General features: G+C 44.4%; 1 protein-coding gene across 2 annotated transcripts; it reads right to left on the bottom strand.

The window, feature by feature from the left end:
- Positions 1-1574: 1574 nt before the first annotated feature.
- Positions 1575-17453, bottom strand: Akap14 (A-kinase anchoring protein 14). Of its 2 annotated transcripts, XM_090326276.1 has the most exons (7): positions 17373-17434; positions 14957-15052; positions 12190-12404; positions 12008-12099; positions 9379-9558; positions 2535-2587; positions 1575-1829 (listed from the first exon to the last, which is right to left on the bottom strand). In XM_090326276.1, the coding sequence occupies exons 3-7, from the start codon at positions 12392-12394 to the stop codon at positions 1745-1747; spliced, it is 615 nt and encodes a 204-aa protein (XP_090182402.1). In that variant the 5' UTR covers positions 12395-12404; positions 14957-15052; positions 17373-17434; the 3' UTR covers positions 1575-1744. The 2 variants fall into 2 exon arrangements, with proteins under 2 accessions (XP_090182402.1, XP_090182401.1); XM_090326275.1 differs by lacking the exon at positions 14957-15052 and having other exon boundaries at positions 17373-17453.
- Between the last annotated feature and the right edge of the window lie 6204 nt (positions 17454-23657).

Genomic DNA, 23657 nt, shown 5'->3' with positions numbered 1-23657 from the left:
GGGCTTGAACTGTGGGCCTGGGTACTATTCCTGAGCCTTTCTGTGCTGGAGGCTAGAGCTCTTCCACTAAGACACAGTACCACTTCCAGCTTTTTCTGTGTATGTGGTACAGAGAAATCAAACCCAGGGCTTCATGCATGCTAGGCAAGCACTCTGCCACTAGGCCATGCTCCTATCCCTGGCTCCTGTGTTTTATTTTCAGTTTACAAGTGATTCTGCCTCAAACTATGTTTAGGCACTTGAATGATAAGCCATGGCTACTGTACTTAAAAAGAAAAAATGGCCAGGCACCATTGGCTCAGCTGTAATCCTAGCAACTTGGAAGGCTGAGATCTAAGGATCGTGGTTCAAAGCCAGCCCAGCAGGAAAGTGTGAAACTCTTATCTGTAATAAACCACCAGGAAACTGGACATGGCACTGTAGTAGAATTCCTTGAGCAAAAAAGCTCAGGGGCAACACCTAAGCCCTGAGTACAAGCCCCACAACCAACCAAAAAATAAATGGAGATTTACCTAGTTTCTTACCTCCTTACCTGTTGCTCTGATAGGATTTTTCTCTCCTTATTTATTGCACAAATAAAAATCGCAGCCAGGCACTGGTAGCTCTCACCTGTAATCCTAGCTACTCAGGAGGCTGAGATCTGAGGATCACAGTTCTAAGCCATCCTGGACCACCAAAAAGTCACTGAGACTCTTATCTCCAATTAACCACCAAAAAACTGGAAGTGGCGCTGTGGCACAAAGTGGTTCAAGTCCTATGACCAAAAAAGAAAAGAAAAATTGCAATTTTGTTAGTTGTCGTTAGCATTCTGTATTCTTTCCCAGTGCTTCTCTAGGTAAACACATTCTGATGTCCTTGTGAGTAATTAGAGAGTGTAATGTAATTTTTGTTTTGAATTTTATTTTGAAGCTTTGCAGCTGGGCAAGGGAGCTTAGCAGGGGAGATAGGAAAAGTGAGGGTAGGAACATGACCAGAAGTATGTAAGTCCCCAGTCCTCCGTTTCCCACCCCATCCTCAAGACATCTTGCTGCCATCACAGATGGCATGGTATGTATCATGGGCATAGGGTCATGGGTATCTTATTTCTGAAAGGTAACATGCCAACTTTTCAGAATTTCAGTGTATGATTTAGCACTGAGGCTTCATTGACCATAAATGAAGCAGTCTGAGTGGCAGAACCCTTGGCACTAGCTATATTACAAACTACAGAGCTTCTGCCGTTGTGTTGTTCCTCTGTCAAGGGATGTGGTGTGTGCATGTAGGGGTGGGGGGTGGAGGAGGGGTAGGGAGCAAGCAGCTACGGAGCAATCTCAGTTTTTTGGCCTGACAGGTGTGTTTTAGCGACTTTTCTAAACTCAGCTCTGTATTTGCAAGACCCTAAAGAGATGGCATAGGGATAAGAATTTTAGGAAGTACAAAACAACTTACTGGTTCTTTTCATGTCATGGAAAGTTACACAGTGGCTAATGAAACTAGAAACATACAGCTGAGGGGTGGGAGGGAGAAAATGGGAAGAAAAATGCAAAGGATGACATTGGTCCCGGGGTGTTGTACTTAACCTGACTTTGGGGAATTGTAACCCCTTTGTACAACTAAACAATAAAATTTCAAATCAATCCAGCTGGGTGGTATGCCACAAGTTTATTATTCAATAAATATTCTGTGGACTAATGTGTGTTGTATTTTTTAATGCATTTGGATTACAGGCACAATCCTTAAATGTGTAAGAACCAGACCAGTTGAATTAGATGGGCAGTGATTCCATTAACAGATGCTTGGCTTCAATAATTTCTCTCAGCCAGTGTTCCCGAAAGCGAATTGTTCCTGGTCTATAAAGGAAGAAAAATACACCAAAAGCTTTTTAAATTAAACAAAATGTTGAACCGGGGATTCCCTTTTTGTTGCATTCCTAGTGAAAAACTTTTTATTTTCAGGAGTGGGGGTAATTTCTGGGACTTGAACTCAGGGCTAGGGTCTGTCCCTGGACTTTTGTGCTCAAAGTTAATGTTCTACCATTTGAGCCACAACTCCACTTCGGTCATTTTGGTGGTTAACTAGAGGTAAGAGTCTCATAGACTTTCTTGTCTGGGCTGGCTTTGAACCTGGATCCTCATATTTCAACCTTCTGAACAGCCAGGATTACAGGAATGAGCCACTGGTGCCTGGTTCTGTGTTTATTCTTTACTGTTCCTTAAGCCCAGTCAATGACAGTATTAACAAGGTTAATAAAAGAAGTTATTATGTATGTTAATTCCATAGGATTTTCAAGTTTCCTATACAAACAAGGCATGACCATCTTTGCCTCACCCATCTCCAGCAATTCTCAAGGTTCTCATTACTGAAAAACCAAGTGCTAAGGAAAACTATCTTTAGTACAATGGCAGAATCCTCCTTTAAGCCCATTCTCATGAGTTAAGTGGCCCAAAGAATACCCCCACTTAATGAATTATCTGTGGCTATAATCCTGCTGGATTCCTGGAATATAATGACCTTCCCCTGTTCTTTTAAAAATAAATCCCCAAATATGTTATTACCTTTGAACTAATGCTTGGCCCTCAAGGAAATATTTGACATCAATGGGCATTTCCTACAAGAGAGAGGGGAAATTCAGTCTAGAGCAGTCGGACAATCACTTCACCATTAAAGTCTGTGCTTCTTGTGTCCATAGGTATACTTTCTTTTTTTGATTGGTCTTGGGGCTTGAACTCTGGCTGTATGCACTGTACTTGAGCTCTTTAGCTCAAGGCTAGTACTCCACCACTTAGAACCACAGTGACACTTCTGGTTTTCTGGTGGTTCATTGGGATAAACGTCTCAGAGTCTTGGGGCCAGTACAGCCTAGTGGTAGAGTGCTTGCCTACCATGCACAAAGCGCTGTGTCCATTTTTTTGGTGCAACATACACAGGAAAAATCTGACAGTGGTGCTGTAGCTCAAGTGGCAGAGCGCTAACCTTGAGCAAAAAGTGTCCAAGGACAGTGCCCAGGCCCTGAGATCAGGCCCTAGGACTGACAAAAAAAAAAGAGTCTCAGAGTCTTTCATGCCTGAGCTGGTTTTGAACCTTGATCCTCAGACAGATCTCAGGCTCCTGAGAAGCAAGATTATAGGCAGGAGCCACTAGCACCCAGCCATATGTATACTCTTGATTTTCCAGAATTTATCATCTGTATAAGTCTATAGGGGATAGTTCTTTTCTCGTTGCTAATGTATTCTGAAAAAGATTAAATACCTTAAGCTACTCCCCCAAATGGGAGACAAGTTGGCAGAGACTGTTCCCCATGAATAGAAGCAACAGAGTCATTTGGCTTTTCTTTTTTTTTTCTTGGCTGGAGACAAAGGCCCAAATTCATTACCTGCAGCTGCTTTTGCTCATTGGGAGGCACTCTACCAACTGAGCCACGCCTACAAACCCTCGCTTGGCTTCTTTTTTTTTTACCAGTCCTGGGGCTTGAACTCAGGGCCTGAGCACTGTCCCTGGGCTTTCCTCAAGGATAGAGCACTACCACTTGAGCCTCAGCAACACTTCTGGATTTTTTCTATGTATGTAGTACCGAGGAATGGAACCCGGGTCTTCATGTATGCTAGGCAAGCACTCTACCACTGGGGCCAAACTCCCAGCTCCCTCACTTGGCTTCTTTACATGCTCCAGATTCTGCAGCTCTCAAACTATCTCTTAGGAGTGGCATCAGAAGGGAATTGTACTGATGGAACAAGGGTTTGGGGGTTTTTGTGTTGCTGTTTGTTTTTTTTCTGTCCTGGGACATGAACTTGGCCTGGGCATTATTGTTCCTGAGCTCTTCAGCTCAAGGCTCCCACCTTACCCCTTGAGCCACAGTACCACTTTCGGGGTTTTCTGATGGTTAATTGGAGATGAGTCTCACAGACTTTTTAGTGCCTGGGCTGGCTTTGAACCTTGATCCTCAGATCACAGACTCCTGAGTAGCCCCTGATTATAGGCGTTGCCACCGCCCGGCTTGAACAAGGTCTTGAAGCATTTGTTTTAGTAATGAGATTTGAAGTCAAGCCCCGATGCTTGGCGAGGTAGGTGCTCTACAACTTGATCCACATCCCTGGTCCTTTGTGCTTTACATTTTTTTGTGAGGTAGGGTCTGACAACTTCTTAACCAGCATCAACCCTCAATCTTCCCATCTATTGCTTCTCAAGTAGCTGAGTGACAGGCATGCATCATCACACCAGCTTACTGTTTGAGACAGAATCTTGCTACCTTTTTTCTTGGTCTGGCCTTGAAGAGAAATCCTGATGGATCATCTTAAAAGGTAGCTGGAATTATAAGCATGAGCCACTATACACAGCCTGAAAGCATCTTTTGAAAGAGGGTGGGCCTCAAACTCAGTGTCGATCCTTTCACACTTTAGCCTCCCTATTGGTAGAGTGCTTGTCTAGCATTGCAAGAAGCCCTGTGTTCGAGTCTTTCATACCACCTACACAGAAAAAAGCCAGAAGTGTTATGGGCTCAAATGGTACAGCTCTAGCCTTGAGAAAGCTCAAGGACATGCTCAGGCCCTGAGTTCAAACCCCAGGACTGGCAAAATTAATTAATTATCTAATTAATTAATTTGCCAGGGGGCGCAGAGGATTGTGGTTCAAAGCCAGGGAACTAAAGTCCAAAGTCCATGAGACTCTTATCTCCAATTAACCACCACAAAGCCGGAAATGTCACTGTGGCTCAAGAGATAGGGCAATAGCCTTGAGCTGAGGTACTCAGGGATAACGCCCAGGCACAGAGTTCAAGTCCCGTGACCAACAAAAAATAAAAAGAGAGAGTCATTGACATAGCAGTGGAGAAGCAGAAAGATCCAGAATTGGAGACCATTCTGGGCTACAGAATGAGAAAAAGTAGAAGAGGAAGTGCAGGAGAAGAGGCGAATAAACAGGCAGTGAATGAGCCTACAAAAAAGTATCCTAGGGCCGGGAGTTTGGACTAGTGGTAGAGTGCTTGCCTAGCATGCATGAATACCCGGTTCAATTCCTTGGCACCACATACATAGAAAAAAGCCGGAAGTGGTGCTGAGGCTCAAGTGGTAGAGCTCTAGCCTTGAGAAAGTCCAAGGACAGTGCTCAGGCCCTGAGCTCAAGCCCAGGACTGGCAAAAAAAAAGTATCCTAGAGGGGCAGGGAGTGTGGCCTAGTGGTAGAGTGCTTGTCTAGCTTGCATGGGTTCAATTCCTCAGTTTCACATACATAGAAAAAGCTGGAAGTGGTGCTGTGGCTCAAGTGGTAGGACTGTAGCCTTAAGAAAGCCCAAGGAGCTCTCCTAGCAGAGATTTACAATAGAACAAAATCTAGAGACATTAGGCCAAACAGTATGACACTAAATGTAAGAACCTCCAGGATGGGGCCGGGAGTTTGGCCTAGTGGTTAAAGTGCTTGCCTAGCATGCATGAAGACCGGGGTTCGATTCCTCGGTACCACATATAGAAAAAAAGCCAGAAGTGGTGCTGAGGCTCAAGTGGTAGAGCTCTAGCCTTGAGAAAGTCCAAGGACAGTGCTCACGCCCTGAGCTCAAGCCCAGGACTGGCAAAAAAAAAAAAGAACCTCCAGGATAAGGAAACAAAAACCATATAATGAGTGATGGTTGTCCTTAATGTACTATGTTATCGCTCATCTCTTTTGCTGTCCCTTGGTTAGCTCATATTGTTACAATTTTTCACCTTGTTGTCTGATATATTTTATATGTGCTTAATTGGTTATTTGAAATTGGATAGGGAAGGGGGAATCAAGATAACCGGGGGGAGGATGGGAGGGAAATGGGGACCATGTCATGAGAAAGGGTATCAATGTTTGTGAAGTTATGCACCTTCTATCTGGTAAATATAATGTAACCTATTAATCATAATAAAAAATTATTTATTAAAAAAAACAAAAACAGACCAGAAGACCAGTGGAACAGAATAGAAGACCCAGAAATTGAACCACATACCTATAGGCAACTTGTATTTGACAAAGGAGCCAAAGATATACAATGGAACAAACACAGTCTATTCAATTATTGGTACTGGCAAAACTGGGCAGCCACATGCAGAAAACTAAAAATTGACCCTTAGCCTTTCGCCATGCACAAGCATTAACTCTAAGTGGATCAAAGACCCCAACCTCAGACCGGAAAACATGAAACTGCTACATGATAAAGTAGGAGAGACACTGGGACTCATAGGCACAGGCAACAGATTCCTGAACAGAATCCCAGGGTCACAACAGATTGGAGAGAGACTCGATAAATGGGACTACCTAAAAATAAAAAGGTTTTGTACAGATAAAAACATAGTCGTGAAAGTAGAGAGACAGCCAACCAACTGGGAAAAGATATTCACCAATAATCCATCTGACAAATGCTTAATATCCAGTATCTACAGAGAACTCAAGAAACTAATCCCCCGAAAACCCAATAAACCATTCACTAAATGGGCAAGGGAACTAAAGAGAGGCTTATCAGAAGAAGAGATTAAAATGGCAGAAAAACATATGAGAAAATGTTCATCATCTATGGTCATAAAGGAAATGCAAATAAAAACAACCCTAAGATACCACCTTACCCCAACAAGAATGGCCAAGATTTTGAACTCAGACAATGACAGTTGCTGGCGGGGTTGTGGAGAAAAAGGAACCCTACTGCACTGCTGGTGGGAATGTAGACTAGTTCAGCCACTCTGGAAAGCAGTGTGGAGGTTCCTTAAAGAACTGAAAATAGACCTTCCCTATGATCCCGCCATACCACTTCTGGGCATCTATCCTGAACAACATGACCCAGGATATTATAAGGACACCTGCTCAGCTATGTTCATCTCTGCACTATTCACAATAGCCAGGCGATGGAAACAATCCAGATGCCCTACTGCAGATGAATGGATACAGAAAATGTGGTATATATACACAATGGAATTCTACATAGCCAACAGACAAGATAAAATAATGGCATTCGCAGGGAAGTGGATGAATCTAGAGCGAATCATGTTGAGTGAGACAAGTCAAGACCTAAGGAACAAAAGACGCATGGTGGCCGGGAGTTTGGCCTAGTGGTTAAAGTGCTTGCCTAGCATGCATGAAGACCCGGGTTCGATTCCTCGGTACCACATACATAGAAAAAAGCCGGAAGTGGTGCTGCGGTTCAAGTGGTAGAGCTCTAGCCTTGAGAAAGTCTGAAGAAAGTGGTACAAGGCAGAGACAGCAGTTAAGCCTGGCTAAGAAAGACTGGCCAGGGGTGGGAATGTGGCTCAGTGGTATAGCACCAAGTGGTAACATGCATGACGCCCTGGGTTCAATCCTCAGTACTATATAAACAGGAAAAATCCAAAAGTGGTGCTGTGATAGAGTGCTAGCCTTGAGCTAAAGAAACTCAGGGACAGCTCCCAGGCTCTGAGTTCAAGCCTCGGAACTCAAAAAAAAAATAATAATAATAAGGTCAGTGAGACAGGAAGGACATGAAGAGAGTATATTGATTTAGAAATGAAATAGAACATGGCATGAGCTGGGCACTAGTGACTTACGCCAATAACTACTCAGGAGGAGATCTGGGGACCATGGTGCAAAGCCAGCTCAGAAAAAAAAAGTCCCTGAGATGAACCTAGAACAAACCATGTTAAATGAGGTAAGCCAAACTCAGAGAGACAAATGACATATTTTCTCTCATGTGTGGAAACTAGATCTAAAATACTGTGGCACATGGTAAGTTATGCAGGACTTCAGGCATTCGCACACAAGGAGAGCTAAATAGGATACTCTTAGAAAAAGAACACAAAGGTACAATGCCTATGTGCAACTGATCATATAAAATACTATTTACAGCTGTGGTGCTCACATCTGTAGCCCTAGCTACTCAGGAGGCTGAGATCGGAGGATCAAGGTTCAAAGCCAGCCCAGGCACAAAAGGACCTGAGACTCTTATCTCCATTTAACTTCTAGAAAACAGGAAGTAGAGCTTGGCTCAAGGGTAGGGCGGTAGCCTTGAGCTGAAGAGCTCAGGGACAGTGCCCAGGCCAAGTTCAAGCCCCATGACCCACAAAAAAATAAAAATAAAAAATAAATACAACTCCCGGCCAAATCCTACAAATTCTTATCTCCAGTTAAGCAGTTAAAAACCAGGGGTAGGGTTGGGAGCTTAGCCTAATGGTAGAGTGCTTGCCTACCATGCACAAAGACCCGGGTTCGATTCCTTGGTACCACATACACAAAAAAGCCAGAAGTCGGCCGGGAGTTTGGCCTAGTGGTTAAAGTGCTTGCCTAGCATGCATGAAGACCCGGGTTCGATTCCTTGGCACCACATACATAGAAAAAAGCCGGAAGTGGTGCTGAGGCTCAAGTGATAGAGCTCTAGCCTTGAGAAAATCCAAGGACAGTGCTCAGGCCCTGAGCTCAAGCCCAGGACTGGCAAAAAAAAAAAAAAGCCAGAAGTGTGCCTAGTGAGCTGGGCACAGTGTAACCTCCAGAAAACGGGGTTAATGGAGATTGAGATGAAGAGCTGGGGGACAGTGCCCAGGCTGAGTTCAAGCCCCATGACCCACAAAAATAAAAAATAAAAAGCTGGAAATGGTGTTGTGGCTCAAGTAGTAGATCAATAGCCTTGAGGAAAAAGCCCAAGGACAGTGCCCAGGCCCTGAGTTCAACTCCCAAGACTGGCAAAAAAAGAGGGAAAAAAAAGGCAGAAGTAGAGCTGTGGCTCAAGTGGTAGAGTGCCAGCCTTGCCTTAAAAAAGTGAAGGGAGGCCGGGAGTTTGGCCTAGTGGTAGAGTGCTTGCCTAGCATGCACGAAGACCTGGGTTCGATTCCTTGGTACCACATACATAGAAAAAAGCCGGAAGTGGTGCTGAGGCTCAAGTGGTAGAGCTCTAGCCTTGAGAAAGTCCAAGGACAGTGCTCAGGCCCTGAGTTCAAGCCCAGGACTGGCAAAAAAAAAAAAAGCGAAGGGATCCAGGTGCAGTGGCTCACGCCTGTAACCCTAGCTACTCAGAAGGGTGAGATCTGAGGATCATGTTTCAAAGCCAGCCCAGGCAGAAAAGTGCCCTGCAATGAACCACTCAAAAACTAGAAAGGGTGCTGTGGCTCAACTGATAGAACACTAGTCTTGAACACAAAGAGGTTCAGGGACAGTGCCCAGGCCCTGCGTTCAAGCCCCACAAACGACAAAAAAAAAGAGCTAAGGATGGCTCTCAGATCCTGAGTTCAAGTTGTAGTACAGGTGCACACTCCTGTGTGCGTGTGCACACACACACAGAACAGTGTCACAGAGGAGAGAGTAATCAGCTGAGGCAAGAGCTGAGATTGACCAAGTAAGATGAGGGAATCATTATGCGATCCTGGATGACCTAGACTGGAAAAGGCAGCCAGTGGTTGCAGTATGGGGAGGCAGGAGAGGCCGAGCTTACCGGAGGTTTTCTTTTGTTGACCTTGACAATGAAAAAGGCCGCGGCGCTGACACGTGGCATAGGCTTCAGAGCAGTGGGGACACTCCAGCGCACGCAGTAAATATAGCGGAAGCTGTGAACAATGTCATCCTTCCTAACAAGAGTAGTGCAGCATACCCAGCGTTTTCCACTCTCCCAACTCTGTCTCATGGGAAGAGAGAGAGAGACAGAGAGAGAGAGAGAGAGAGAGCCATCAGAGAACAAAAGGCAGACTTCTGTCGCTACAATGGCTTCAATAAACGCAGTGTGTATCTGTCAAGGTTACAGTGTTTTTGAAGTACTGCCATTTTTTCCCACTATGAGGGATTGAACCCAGGGACTCAAGTGAACTAGGTAAGCACTGGAGCCACATTCTAGCCCAGTCCTGACATTTCTTTTTCTGCCAGTCCTAGGGCTTGAACTTACAGCTTATGTGCTGTCTTTGAGGTTCTTTGCTCAAGGCTAGTGCTCTGCCACTTGAGCCACAGCTCTACTTCCAGACTGCGGGGGAGGGAGTTAATTGGAAATAGCCATATAGATTTTCTTTAACCATGATCTTCAAATCTCAACCTCTTGAGTAGTTAGGATTACAGGTATGAATATACTGGCACCAGGTTCCTGCCATTTTTTATTGTGATTCAAGCTAAAATCAATTCCTAATTATCTGCAGAATGGAGAAAAGAACAACAGCACTGAAGAAAAACAAGGCGATGAGGCAAACATCTATTTCAGATGTGATTTGGGGGGGCACCTCACATGTGTTTGTGCAAATATGTACCAGCCAACACCACACACTGCTCACTATCTTGGGAAGTAAGAGTGGCTAATGGAGAAATAATCAGAATAAAACTAGATAGGTCTGGCTAGAAAGCAGTGCAGTTGGTTTCAAGTAGTTATGAACATTGGTTTCACTTCATTACAGTCAGAGATGGTTCATAAAACAAAGTCAGAGCCAGAGGCCAGTGGCTCACACCTGTAATCCTAGCTACTCAAAAGGCTGAACTCTTAGGGTTGAGGTTTGAAGCCAACCAGAGCAGGAAAATCTATGAGATTTTTGAATTTCCAATTAATCCCAAAAAAGCTGGAAGTAGAGTACTGCTTTAAGCAAAACAAAAAAAACAGCAACAACAACAAAACAGGCTAGGAGTTTGGCCTAGTGGTAGAGTGCTTGCCTAGCATACATAAAGACATAAAGACCTGGGTTTGATTCCTCGATACCACATACATAGAAAAAAGCTGGAAGTGGTGCTATGGCTCAAGTGGTAGAGCTCTAGCTTTGAGAAAGCCCAAGGACAGTGCTCAGGCCTTCAGTTTAAGTCCCAGGACTGGCAAGAAAAAAAAGGTCATGGACAGTGCTAATCTCAAAACTAGCATAAAACAACATGATCAAGATCAAAAGAGAAAGGAGTCAGGCAATAGGAAGCTCCATGTCCCATCTGTAATCTCACTATTCAGGAGACTGAGATCTGAGGATTGTGGTTCAAAGTCAGCCAGCCTAGGCAAGAAAGCTGGTAAGACTCTTCTTTTTTTGTCAGTTGTGGAGCTTGAAGTCTGGGCCTGGGCACTGTCCCTGAGCTTTTCAGCTCAAGGTTACTACCCTGCCCCTTGAGCCACAGTGCCACTTCCAGTTTTCTGGTGGTTAATTGGAGATAAGAATCTCATGGACTTTAGTGCCCAGGCTGGCTTTGAACTGCGATCCTCAAATTTCAATCTCCTGGGCAATAAGCTTGAAGAAAAAAGCCCATTAGAAACATCAGGTGCCTACTGAGAAGACCCCACTTCTAGAGTGATTTCATGAGGGGCTGGGCATAGGGTGATCTTATGCCATTAGCTGTAAACTGCTTTTAGCTTTCTTTCTCATTCTTCTTCTTCTTTTTTGTTTGCCAGTCCTGGGCCTTGAACTCAAGGCCTGGGCACTGTCCTTGGATTTTCTCAAGGGTAGAGCTCTACCACCTGAGTCACAGCACCATTTTTGGCTTTTTTTCTATGTATGTGGTACCGAGGAATCGAACCTGGGTCTTTGTGCATGCTAGGCAAGCACTCTACCACTAGGCTAAACTCCCGGCCCCTTCACTTCTTTTTATATATGCACTGGGGCTTGAATTCAGGGCCTCACACTCTTGCTTACCTTGTTCACCTAAGGACGGCACTCTAGCATTTGAGCCATATCACTACTTCTGGTCTTTGGCTGGTTAATTGGAGATGGAAGTTGGGCTTGCATGGTTCACACCTGTAATCCTAGATACCCAGTGAGGCTGAGATCTGAGAATTTTGGTTCAAAGCCAGCTCATGCAGGAAAGTCTGCGAGAATCTTATCTCCAAGTAACCACCAGAAAACCAGAAGTGGAAGAGCACTAACATTGAGCTGAAGAGCTCAGAAACAAAGCCCAGGCTCTGAGTTCAAGCCCCACAAACAACAACCACAACAAAAGAGTCTCCTGGACTTTTCTGCCCAGACTAGCTTCAAACTGTGATCCTCAGATCTCAGTCTCTGAGTAGCTAAGATTACAGGCATGAGCTATGGCTTGGATCTTAACCTTCTGATCAAGTAAGAATCTTTTGATTGTTCCTGGCTCACAGTCTACCAAACTGGAGTGGTTAGCTAACTTACCGAGACATACTTATGAATTTGTCTCCGGCACCTTTCTGCTGTGAATTCACCATGAGTGAGCCACCGGACATTTCTGATGGGACTTTGAGAACCTGAAAATAAAGGATAAATTAGTGAATTACCCCAAACTGCTGTGCTTACATAACGGGACAAATCTTTACACTACCACATAAGATTCCTACCTTCTACAAACTCAACAGCAGCGGCAATAACTTCCTCCACTAAAGCCAGAGCTATTTCAGTCTCGCTCCTCTGTCCTTGTAGCTTTATCACACTCTTGTCTGCTGTATCCATTGAAATCCCCTTCTCCTTTGTAGCCCTTGTTTTAAAACCATTTTCTTTAATCTTTACCTTCTTCTTCATGGGGGACTGTCTGGGCTTATCCATTTTCTTTTGCCTAGATAAAGAAACTTAAAGGTGGTACCTAAACACTATGGAATTTTACACAGCCATTAGAAAGATTATCATGTCATTTGCAGAGAAATAGATGGACCTAGAACAAATCGTGTTAAGTGAGGTAAGTCAAGCTGAGAGAGACAAATGGTCCATGTTTTCTCTCATATGTGGAAGCTAGATCTAAAATACATCAGGGGATGATAAATTATACAAAGGAGGATGTTCTTAGAGGAGGCACACAAAGATGCAATGCCTCTGTGCCTCTGATCATATTATCAAAAAGAAGGCCAGAGAATGGATACAAGAGGGTTTTCTTTTCCCTTTGTTTTTGTGGGCTTTGAACTCAGGGCCTGGGTGCTATCCCTGAGCTCTTCAGCTCAAGGCTCTGCCACTTGAGGTGAAGTGCCACTTCCGGTTTTCTGGTGGTTAATTGGAGATAATCTCACAGTCTGTTATGCTCTGGCTGGCTATGAACTGTAATGTTCAGATGTCAGCCTCCTGAGTAACTAGGATTACAGGCGTTATCTTGTTTTTGTTGTTCTGTTTGTTCATTTCTGTCTTTGGGAGGGTGGGGGGCACAGAAATGGAGGGACAAAGAGTGAACAAATGCAGCAGTGGTACTCACTAGACACTATGGTGAAACTGAACTTTACAACCTGTGGGTGGGCACAGGAGGGGAAAATTGGGAGAATGTGAGGGAAGGACTGACATTGCTTAAAAGGAAATGTAGGGCCGGTAGTTTGGCCTAGTGCTAGAGTGCTTGCCTAGCATGCACAAAGACCTGGGTTCGATTCCTCGGTACCACATACATAGAAAAAAGCTGAAAGTGGTGCTGTGTCTCAAATAGTAGAGCTCTAGCCTTGAGAAAGTCCAAGGACAGTGCTCAGGCTCTGAGCTCAAGCCCAGGACTGGCAAAACAAACAAACAAACAAACAAACAAATAAGGTCTAGGCTCAGGCCCAGGCAGAAAGTGAGTCACCCCCACCCCCCCATCTAGTTCAGGAATACATAGTTAACAATGCAAAATATGCCTCCAGGGCTGGAAGCATGGCTAAGCAACAAATCACCTACCTACCAAGCATATGGATCTGAGTTACTGACAAAAAACAAAATGCAAGCACCTAAAAGGAAATGTAATGTTTACCTGCTTTATATAACTGTAACCCCTCTATATTATCACCTTTATAAAAGCAATTTTTAAAAATAAAGAAACTCAAGCTTAGCTGGGCACCTGTGGCACACATCTGTAATCCTAGCTACTCAGGAGGCTGACATCTGAGGATTGTGGCTTAAAGACAGCCTGGGCAGGAAAGTCGGTGAGACATGCACCACCAGAACACCGGAAGTGGTGCTGTAGCTCAAAGTGGTAGAGTGCTAGCCTTGAGCAACAAAGATCAGGGACAGTGTCCAAGCCCAGAGTTCAGAGTTCAAGCTCCACAACCAACAACAACAACAACAACAACAACAACAAAAAGGAGAACAAGGAAGGAAAGAAAGAAAGAAGAAAGGGGGCGCTAGGAGTGTGGCTACTGGTAGAGTGCTTGCCTAGCATACACAAAGACCTAGGTTCGATTCTTCAGTACCACATGCATAGAAAAAGCCAGAAGAGCTGCTGTGGCTCAAGTGGTAGAGCTCTAGCCTTGAGAAAGCTCAAGGACAGTGCTCAGGCTCTGAGTTCAAGCCCCAGGACTGGCAAAACAGAGTGAAAGAGAGGGGAAAGGGAGGGAGGAAGGGAGGGAGGGAGGGAAGAAGGAAGGAAGGAAGGAAGGAAGGAAGGAAGGAAGGAAGGAAGGAAGGAAGGAAGGAAAAAAAGGAAACTCAAGAAGTTACTGTCTGCTTGTGTACGGTTATGTCTGCATGAACTTGGCTCATCTAAGTACAGTCTACCTCTTTGAAGAACCACAAATGTTGCCTTTTGGAAAGGGATCAGAAGCTGGTACATCTCACTGCAGAATCCCTGTGTCTGGCTGCAAGATATACTTTTCTGTAATACTGAGGATGTCCACATTCTCAAGACTATGAAGACTTAATAATGTAGACTTCAGCCCTAGCTTCTTTGAAGTTATCACTAGAACTAAATATTGATTGCTAGGTGAGTCTAAAAATAAAAATAAAAATCCCTGCTTAGAACTCCTGGGACTCCATGTCTCGCTCTGAGGGCAAATGATTTAAACTGAAAGCAATCACCTTTCCCCCCTGACAGCCATATCTTAGAACTGTCCTTGCTGCCTGCCTCGCTGAATCATCTCCCCTTCTTTCCTGAGGAACACACACACACCCTGTGGTCCTGGAAGAGAGCCTGAGACCAGGGCCACCTCTGGCACTGACACCCCAGGCCCACACACATGCTGTTGAGACCTTGAAACTCCTCAGTCAAAATAACAGTGCTTTTCCACCCTGCCTCCATTGCTCCCTGCTTCCATCTGGCCCGCCTGACTTTGCTTTTTCTGCTTAACATTGAAAGGGATCCGCGCTGTAAGAGGGGAGGGTGCATCGCTGTTTTCTGAAGATTTGGTGACCCTTCTCATGCTGTGTTTTTCTCCCACATCAAACCTGTTGATCTCCAGGAACTAGAGAACAAGAGATTTTTTTTTCTTCGTTGATGTTTTTCTTTTCTTTTCTTTTTGTCTTGTTTGTTCGTTTATCTGTCTTTGGGAGGATAAGGTGGGACACAGAAATGGAGGAACAAAGTGTGAACAAATGCAGCAGTGATACTCACTAGACATTATGTTGAAAATGAACTTACAACTTGTGGGTAGGGACTGGAGGGGAAAACTGGGAGACAGTGAGGGAAAGAGTGACATTGTCCAAACAGAAATGTCTCATTACCTGACTTACATAGCTGTAACCCCACTGTACATCACCTTTACAGTAATAAGTAAAACATGTAAAAGAAACTTCTTGTGTGGAGTTTTCCTTTCAGCCCTTTTCTTTACTTATACTCCTGCCACTCAAAATATTTCCTAATACTTTCAAGTTAGTAAATTAAAGGGTGAGGAGGTAGCTCAGTGGTAGAGTGCCTGTCTAAAATATAGGAAGCCCTGATTCCATACCCAGCAACACAAACACACACACACACACACACACACACACACACACACACACACACACACACACACATAAAGGTGGTGAACTAATAGGCAGATTAGCAGAAGAGGAGTTGGTGTCCGATTATGTCTTGTGGGTTTCACAAGCATATAACTATCGTCTTAAAAAAATCATTCTTATTCTTTTGCCAGTCCTAGTCTTGAGTTCAGGGCCAGAGCACTGTCCTTGGGCTTTCTCTGGGCTACAACTCTACCACTTGAGCCTCAGCACCACTTCCAGCCTTTTTCTATGAGTGTTATACCGAGGAATCGATCCCAGGTCTTCATGCATGCTACACAAGCACTCTACCACTAGGCCAAACTCCCAGCCCTCTTTTTTTTCTTTTTGTAGGTCATTGGGCTTGAATTCTGGGCATAGGCATTGTCCTTGAGCTTCTTTTGCTCAAGGCTAGTATTTTACCATTTGAGCCACAGTACCATTTCCAGATTTTTCTGTTTATGTGGTACTGAGGTATCAAACCCAGAGCTTCATGCATGCTAGGCAAGCACTCTACCACTAAGCCATTTTTCCAGCCCTGATATTAGCATTTTATACTCCATTTCCCTCTGTCTCTGTTCGCTCTTCTTTCCTATGGTAGACAGGTTCAGGTGCTAGAGGAAATGGGGTCTATCCAGGCTACCTATGCCAGAGCAGGGAAAGGCTAAAGGATGGGTGATAAGGGTATCTCAATGCCCCTACAGCTGAAAGTCTGCATCCCCGTGAGATTCACGCTTTGTCACTTGGCTAAAGCAGTTTGCTACCAACTAGACAATCCCAAAACAGGGTGTTTAGAAATTGTTCCAGGGCTGAGAGTGTGGCATAGTGGTAGCATGCTTGCTTAGCATGCACAAAGATCTGGGTTCAATTCCTCAGTACCATATTTATAGAAAAGCCAGGTGTGGTGGTGTGGCTCCAGTGGTAGGGTGCTAGCCTTGAGGAAAGCCCACAGACAGTGCTCAGGCCCTGAGTTCAAGCCACAGGACTGGCAAAAAGAAAAAAGAGAGAGAAATTGTTCCTATCAATAGGCCGGGCCTCTAGCATGCATGAAGCTCTGGGCTGGATTCCTTGGTACCACATACTCAGAAAAAAGCCAGAAGTGGCACTGTGGCTTAGGTAGCAGAGTGCTAGCCTTGAGCAAAAAGTGTCCAAGAACAGTGCCTAGGCCCTGAGTTCAAACCCCAGGATGGGAAAGAAGGAAAGAAGGAAGAAAGGAAGGAAGGAAGGAAGGAAGGAAGGAAGAGAAAGAAAGAAAGAAAGAAAGAAAGAAAGAAAGAAAGAAAGAAAGAAAGGAAGGAAGGAAAGAAGGAAGAAAGAAAGAGAGAGAAAAAGAAAGAGAGAGAAAGAAAGACAGACCAGAAAGAAAAAAAGAAAGAAAGAAAGAAAGAAAGAAAGAAAGAAAGAAAGAAAGAAAGAAAAAAAAGAAGAAGAAATTGTTGTTCCAATCAGGAGACTGGATGGATTGGATGAATTGACCCCTCAGGGAGTTGCCCATTTGGTGACTTAGCTTTCAGCAAATTGTCTATTGATGAATCTAGTAGAAGCCAAATCTGTAAGCCATGGCAAGCAAAGGATGTAGGGGCTTTATGCATGGAGAGTCACCTTCAGACCTTTCTCAGGCAGACTGTGGAGGGGGCAGGTGAGAAGAAGGCCCAGAGAGAAGCTATTTTTATCCTCACACATCTGTGGACACATATTTTTCTTGAACATCCCTCCAGTTAGAATGTCCTAATTCTTTTTTCCTCCCTTCCCTTCCTAATGACACCACATGGGCAGAATGGTGGGAAGAGATGGGGATTTGGTTAAGTTTGGGGTCCAGGGGATAATTGTAGAGAACCAGATCAGAACCTTCATGAGGACTCCCCATCCCAAGAAACCCCAATACCTGAGTGAGAGGGTATGTTTGAAGCAGTCGTAGCAGTAGTTGAGGAAGCCTCAGAGGTCTCTTAGCAGCTTTTATTCAAGGTTCTTAGAATGTTTACAAGTGCTGCCAAGGCAACACCAATTTCAACCAATGGGAAGCAAAATTCACTTTCAGAAATAGGCAGCTGTCTCAGTTCATAAAAGAGGAAACTGAGAGGAAAGGAAGGTAAGGCGGGGGGAGGTCCAGCCACACTAGCCACATGCCGTGGTAATAGGCCTAAGCTGGAAGAGCCAAACCAGCTTCTACCCAGCACATGAGTGTGCAGGGTTGTGCCAGGACTGGTAATGAGCTATTCCTCAGCTCACATGTATGCTATGCCTGTCGCTGTGTTGTCATTCACTTATAATTGCTATACATTCATATTACAATTCAACAAACCTAGGCCCACTGTCAATTGCCCCAACCTGGCTGGGAATGTGGCTTGGGGATAGAGTGCTTGCCTAGCATGCATGAAGCCCCAGGTTTGATTCCTCAGTACCACATACACAGAAAAGGCCAGAAGTGGTACTGTAATTCAAGTGGAAGAGTGCTAGCCTTGAGCAAAAAAAGAAGCTCAGGGACAGAGTCCAGGCCCTGAGTTCAAGCCCCAAGACTGACCAAAAGAAACCCTTCTAGGGGCCGGGAGTTTGGCCTAGTGGTTAAAGTGCTTGCCTAGCATGCATGAAGACCCGGGTTCGATTCCTCGGTACCACATACATAGAAAAAAGCCAGAAGTGGTGTTGAGGCTCAAGTGGTAGAGCTCTAGCCTTGAGAAAGTCCAAGAACAGTGCTCAGGCCCTGAGCTCAAGCCCAGGACTGGCAAAAAAAAAAAAAAAAAAGAAACCCTTCTAGCCTCAAACTCATAATCTTCTCACTTCTACCTCATGAGTTCTGGATTACAGGTGTGTATCATAATGCCAAGCATAGACTAGAGAGTTTTATTTGCTTTTGTCAAAAGAGGATTAAAGGGCTGGGAATGTGGCTTAGTGATAGAGTGCTTGCCTAGCATGCATGAGGCCCCAGGTTCAAATCCTCAGTACCACATATACAGAAAAGGCCAGAAATGATCCTGTGGCTCAAGGGGTAGAGTGCTAGATTTGAGCAAAAGAAGCTCAGACAATGCCCAAGACCTGAGTCCAAGCACCAGGGCTGGCAAAAAAAAAAGAGGATTAAGTAATTCATATGAAGACAACAATGTCTGGCACCAGTGGCTCATGCCTATAAGCTAATCAGGAGGCTAAGATCTGAGAACTGTGGTTTGAAGCTAGCTCAGCCAGGAAAGTCTTTCGAGTCTAATCTCTAATCAACCAGCAAAAAGTCAAAACTGGAGTCGTGGCTCAAGTGGTAGAATAGTAGCCTTGAATACTAAAACTCAGGGACAGTGCTCAGGTCCTGAGTTCAATACCCAGGACTGGTGAACTTGTGTGTACACAACACACGTATGCAGGTACGCAGGCACGTGCACACATAGACACATGTGCACACAAAGAGAACAATGCTGGGTATATTATAAACTCTATAATGGCTAAGTATTATTCCTAGGATTATTAAAATGATGGTATTTTTGCTGTTGTTTTGTGTTTTCCAGTCCTGGGCTTGAGCTCAGGGCCTGAGCGCTGTCCTTGAACTTTCTCAAGGCTAGAACTCCACCACTTGAACCACAGCACCACTTCTGGCTTTTTCTATACATGTGGTACCAAGGAATCGAACCTGGGTCTTCATGCACGCAAGGCAAGCACTCTACCACTAGGCCAAACTCCTAGCAGTAATGATATTTTTAAATGGCATCCATTTAAATGGTCAAAACTGGCGAAATAAGGAAGGGTCAGGGGGCTGGGAGTTTGGCCTAGTGGTTAAAGTGCTTGCCTAGCATGCACGAAGGCACAGGTTCGATTCCTTGGTACCACATACATAGAAAATAAGCCAGAAGTGGTGCTGAGGCTCAAGTGGTAGAGCTCTAACCTTAAGAAAGTCCAAGGACAATGCTCAGGCCCTGAGCTCAAGCCCAGGACTGGCAAAAAAAAAAGAATGATGATAAATGAAAGGACCTACAGGATATAGAAACAAAAGTCATATAATGAGTGATTGTTGTCCTTAATGTACTATGTTATCTCTCATCTCTTTTGCTGTCCCTTGGTTATCTCATATTGTTACAGTATTTCACCTGATTATCTGATATATTGTATATATGCATATTTGGTTATTTGAAATAGGATAGAGAAGGGGGGGAACACAAGATGAGGGACAGGGGTAGGGGGAGGAAAATGGGGACCAAACATGAAAAAGGGTATCAATGTATGTGAAGTAATGCACCTTCTATCTGGTGAATATAATGTAACTCTCCTATTAATTACAATAAAAAATATATGGAAAAAAAGAAAATGGGGTGCTAGCATGAAAAAATAGCTAGCAAGTCAAAGCAGAGGATGGTGAAATGTCTGGTCAGTAAAATGTCTGATTCAAACACAGGCCCCTTAGATTTAGGCAGAATTGTTTTTATTTTTGCCAGTCTTGTTTGCAGCTCGAATGCTGGACCTGAGCACTGTCCCTGAACTGTATGTGTATGTGTATGTGTGTGTGTGTGTGTGTGTGTGTACATATACATATACATATATATATTCTTTTTTGTAATTAATAGAAGGGTTACATTATATTCGCCAGATAGAAGTTCCATTAATTCACGAACATTGTTACCCCTTCTCATGTTTTTGTCCCCATTTCCCTCCCCCCCCTTTTTTGTACTGGTTGTGGGGCTTGAACTCTGGCCTGTGCACTGTCTTTGAGGTTCCTCAAGGCTTAGCCCTCTACCACTTTGAGTCACAGCACCACTTCTGGCTTTTTCTGTGTATGTGGTACCTAGGAATTGAACCCAGAGCTTCATACATACTAGGCAAGCACTCTACCACTAGGCCACGCTCCCAGCCCCCGTCCCTGAGCTTTTGTGCTCAAGTCTGGCACGCTACTACTTGAGCACAGCTCCATTTCCAGCCTTTTGTGGTTAATTGGAGATATGAATCTCACAGATTTTTGGGCCGGGAGTTTGGCCTAGTGGTTAAAGTGCTTGCCTAGCATGCATGAAGACCCGGGTTCGATTCCTTGGTACCACATACATAGAAAAAAGCCAGAAGTGGTGCTGAGGCTCAAGTGGTAGAGCTCTAGCCTTGAGAAAGTCCAAGGACAGTGCTCAGGCCCTGAGCTCAAGCCCAGGACTGGCAAAAAAAAAAAAAAAAAAAAAAAAGAATCTCACAGATTTTCTTGCCCAGACTGGCTTCAAACTGTCATCCTCAGATCTCAGCCTCCTGAGTAACTAGGATTACAAGCATGAGCCATGTACCTGAATGAAATTGCTATCCTGAAAAAGAGGAAGAGGGTGAAGAGCTGAGGTCCATTCCTCAAGAGTGAAGGCTACCAACCAGGGTACTGTGCTGGTCAGGCCTACAGACTTGGGTACGAAACTAGTCAAACTCAGAACATCCCACTCATATTTGATTATGAGGGTCACACTACAAAAACAACAGTGAGTGGCCGGGCGTTTGGCCTAGTGGTAGAGTGCTTACCTAGCCTGCACCAAGACCAGGGTTCGATTCCTCAGTACCACATATGTAGAAAAAAAACAGAAGTGGTACTGTGGCTCAAATGGTAGAGCTCTAGCCTTGAGAAAGCCCAAGGACAGTGCTCAGACCCTGAGTTCAATCCAGAACCGGCAAAAAAAAACCAACACAGTGACTGGCAAAGCCATTTCTGGATGCTGGGTTACCAATAAAAATGCCTAATTATAGTAGGCTGCTCCTAGACGCATTAGACAAGAACTAGAGGGTTGCCACAGCGACCAACCACCTATGTTGCAAATATTAAGTCTCCCATGTCTATTTGTCAGGTGACACCCAAAAGGATAAAGAACACTAAAGAAATTGTATTCACAGGATCCATAGTTTTGTTTTCTGGGGAGTAATCATGTTCATTGCCCCTGGTGTCTTTCTTGCTTTCTTCCTATTGCCTTTGGGATTACACAGTTGAAATTGGACACTTGTTTGAAAACTGTATTACCTGTCCACTTGCTAGCCAAATACAATGGGTACCTCATGTCCTCTAGAATTACAGAAGGCACTTAGTAAAAGACAAATCAACAGCTGATGAAATCCAGAGCCATTTACATACTAGGCAACAGCTCTCTCACTGAATTTTATCCCCAGCCGCCTACCTGGAATTTTAAACACTGAACTTTCCCCCCACACTCTCTGAATATATAAAACAAACCAACAAAAAAATCCCACCTTATATCTATAATCCTTGATACTCAGGACGCTGAGATCTGAAGATTACAGTTCAAAGTGAGCCTGGGCACTCTTATCTCCAATGAGCCACCAGAAAACCACAAGTGGCACTATGGCTCAAGGTGGTAAAACCTTAGCCTTGAGCTGAAGAGCTCAGAAACAGAGCCCAGGCCCAGAATATCGAGCCCTATTATTAAAATAACAAACAGCCAATTAAAATAACAGGTGCTGTGGCTCACGCCTGTAATCCTATTTACTCAGGAGGCTGAAATCTGAGGACTGTAGTTCAAAGCCAGCCCGGAAACTAAAGTCTGTGAGACTCTTATCTCCAATTAATCACCAAAAAATAGAAAGTGGTGGGGCCGGGAGTTTGGCCTAGTGGTAAAGTGCTTGCCTAGCATGCACGAAGACCCGGGTTCGATTCCTCAGTACCACATACATAGAAAAAAGCTGGAAGTGGTTCTGTGGTTCAAGTGGTAGAGCACTAGCCTTGAGAAACATCCAAGGACAGTGCTCAGGCCCTGAGTTCAAGCCTCATGACTGGCAAAAAAAATAGAAAGTGGTGCTGTGGCTCAAGGGGTAGGGTGGTAGCCTTGAGCTGAAGAGCTCAGGGACAATGCCCAGAGCTCAGAGTTCAAGTCCCACTACTAACAACAAAAAAAAAAAAAACAGCTGGGACGCTGACGTCTGTAATCCTAGCTACTGAGGAGGCTGAGATCTGAGGATAGAAGTTCAAAGCCAGCCCGGGCACTAATGTGATTCTTATCTCCAATTAATCACCAGAAAACTGGAAGTGGCACTGTGGCTCAAGTGTTAGGGTGGTAGCATTGAGCTGAAGAACTCAGGGATGGCTCCCAGGCCCAGGGTCCAAGCCCTTCCACAGCCCCCCAAAAAAAAAACAAACAAAACACCCTAACACCCTAGTGGACTCATGCCTTACAATCCTACAATCCTAGCTACTTAGGAAGCTGAGATCTGAGAATCAAAGTTCAAAGACAGTCCAGGTAGACATTCGTAAGACCCTTATCTCCAATTTGTCACCCAAAAAAAAATGCTGAAAGTAGAGCTGTGGCTCAAGTGATGAGCAGAAAAGCTCAAGGACAGTGTCTAGGCCTCAGTTCAAGCCCCAGGACTGGGAGGAAAAGTAGATCTGTGGCTCAAGTGGCAAAGCCCTGAGCAAAATAACTAGGGGAAAGCACCCAGGCCCTTAGTTCAGGCCCTACTTCTGACACGAGCGCGCGCGCGCACACACACACGCGCACACACACACACACACACACAAGCACTCAAACACAATCTATTACAATGGTTAAAGGTATCTATGAAGTATTACATGCTACATAAGAAGACATGTGTGAATTAATGCACCTTCTATCTGGCAAATATCATGTAACCCTTTTATTAATTACAATAAAAATATAAAAAAAGAAGACATGTGTGTAGTGTACACTAAGTTTAAAAGCATCGATTAGATTATCTGGTAGCATTTTTTAAAAGTAAAGTTACATTGGGTAAACTGCTTGATCTTGTTAAAGATTTCGTTAAAGAAATGCCTCTGGTGCAATGCCTATGGACATCTGACCATATAAAATAATACGTATGCCAGATGCTGACGTTTCATGCCCATAATCCTAGCTACTCAGGAGGCTATCTGAGGATCACAGTTCAAAGCCAGTTGGGGCATGTAAGTCCATAAGATTTATCTCCAATTACCACCAGAAACTGGAAGTGGGGCTGTGGCTCAAGGGTAGGGTGGTAGCCTTGGGCAGAAGAGCTCAGGGACAGGGCCTAGGCCCAGAGTTCAAGCCCCATGACCACCACCACCAACTCCAAAAATTATAAAATGAACTCCAAGAAATAGAAACAAGAGGGTTTTTTTTCATTGCTGCTTTTATTTTCTTTTTGTTCTGCTTGTTCATTTACCTGTCTTTGGGAAGATAAGGGGGCAAGCCCAGAATTGGAAGGACAAAGGGCAAACAAATGCAGCACTGGT

This window comes from Megascapheus bottae, chromosome X (assembly GCF_031878675.1).
Source record: "Megascapheus bottae isolate mThoBot1 chromosome X, mThoBot2.hap1, whole genome shotgun sequence".
Taxonomy (NCBI): domain Eukaryota; kingdom Metazoa; phylum Chordata; class Mammalia; order Rodentia; family Geomyidae; genus Megascapheus; species Megascapheus bottae.
This window is presented reverse-complemented; position numbering and strand designations above follow the sequence as displayed.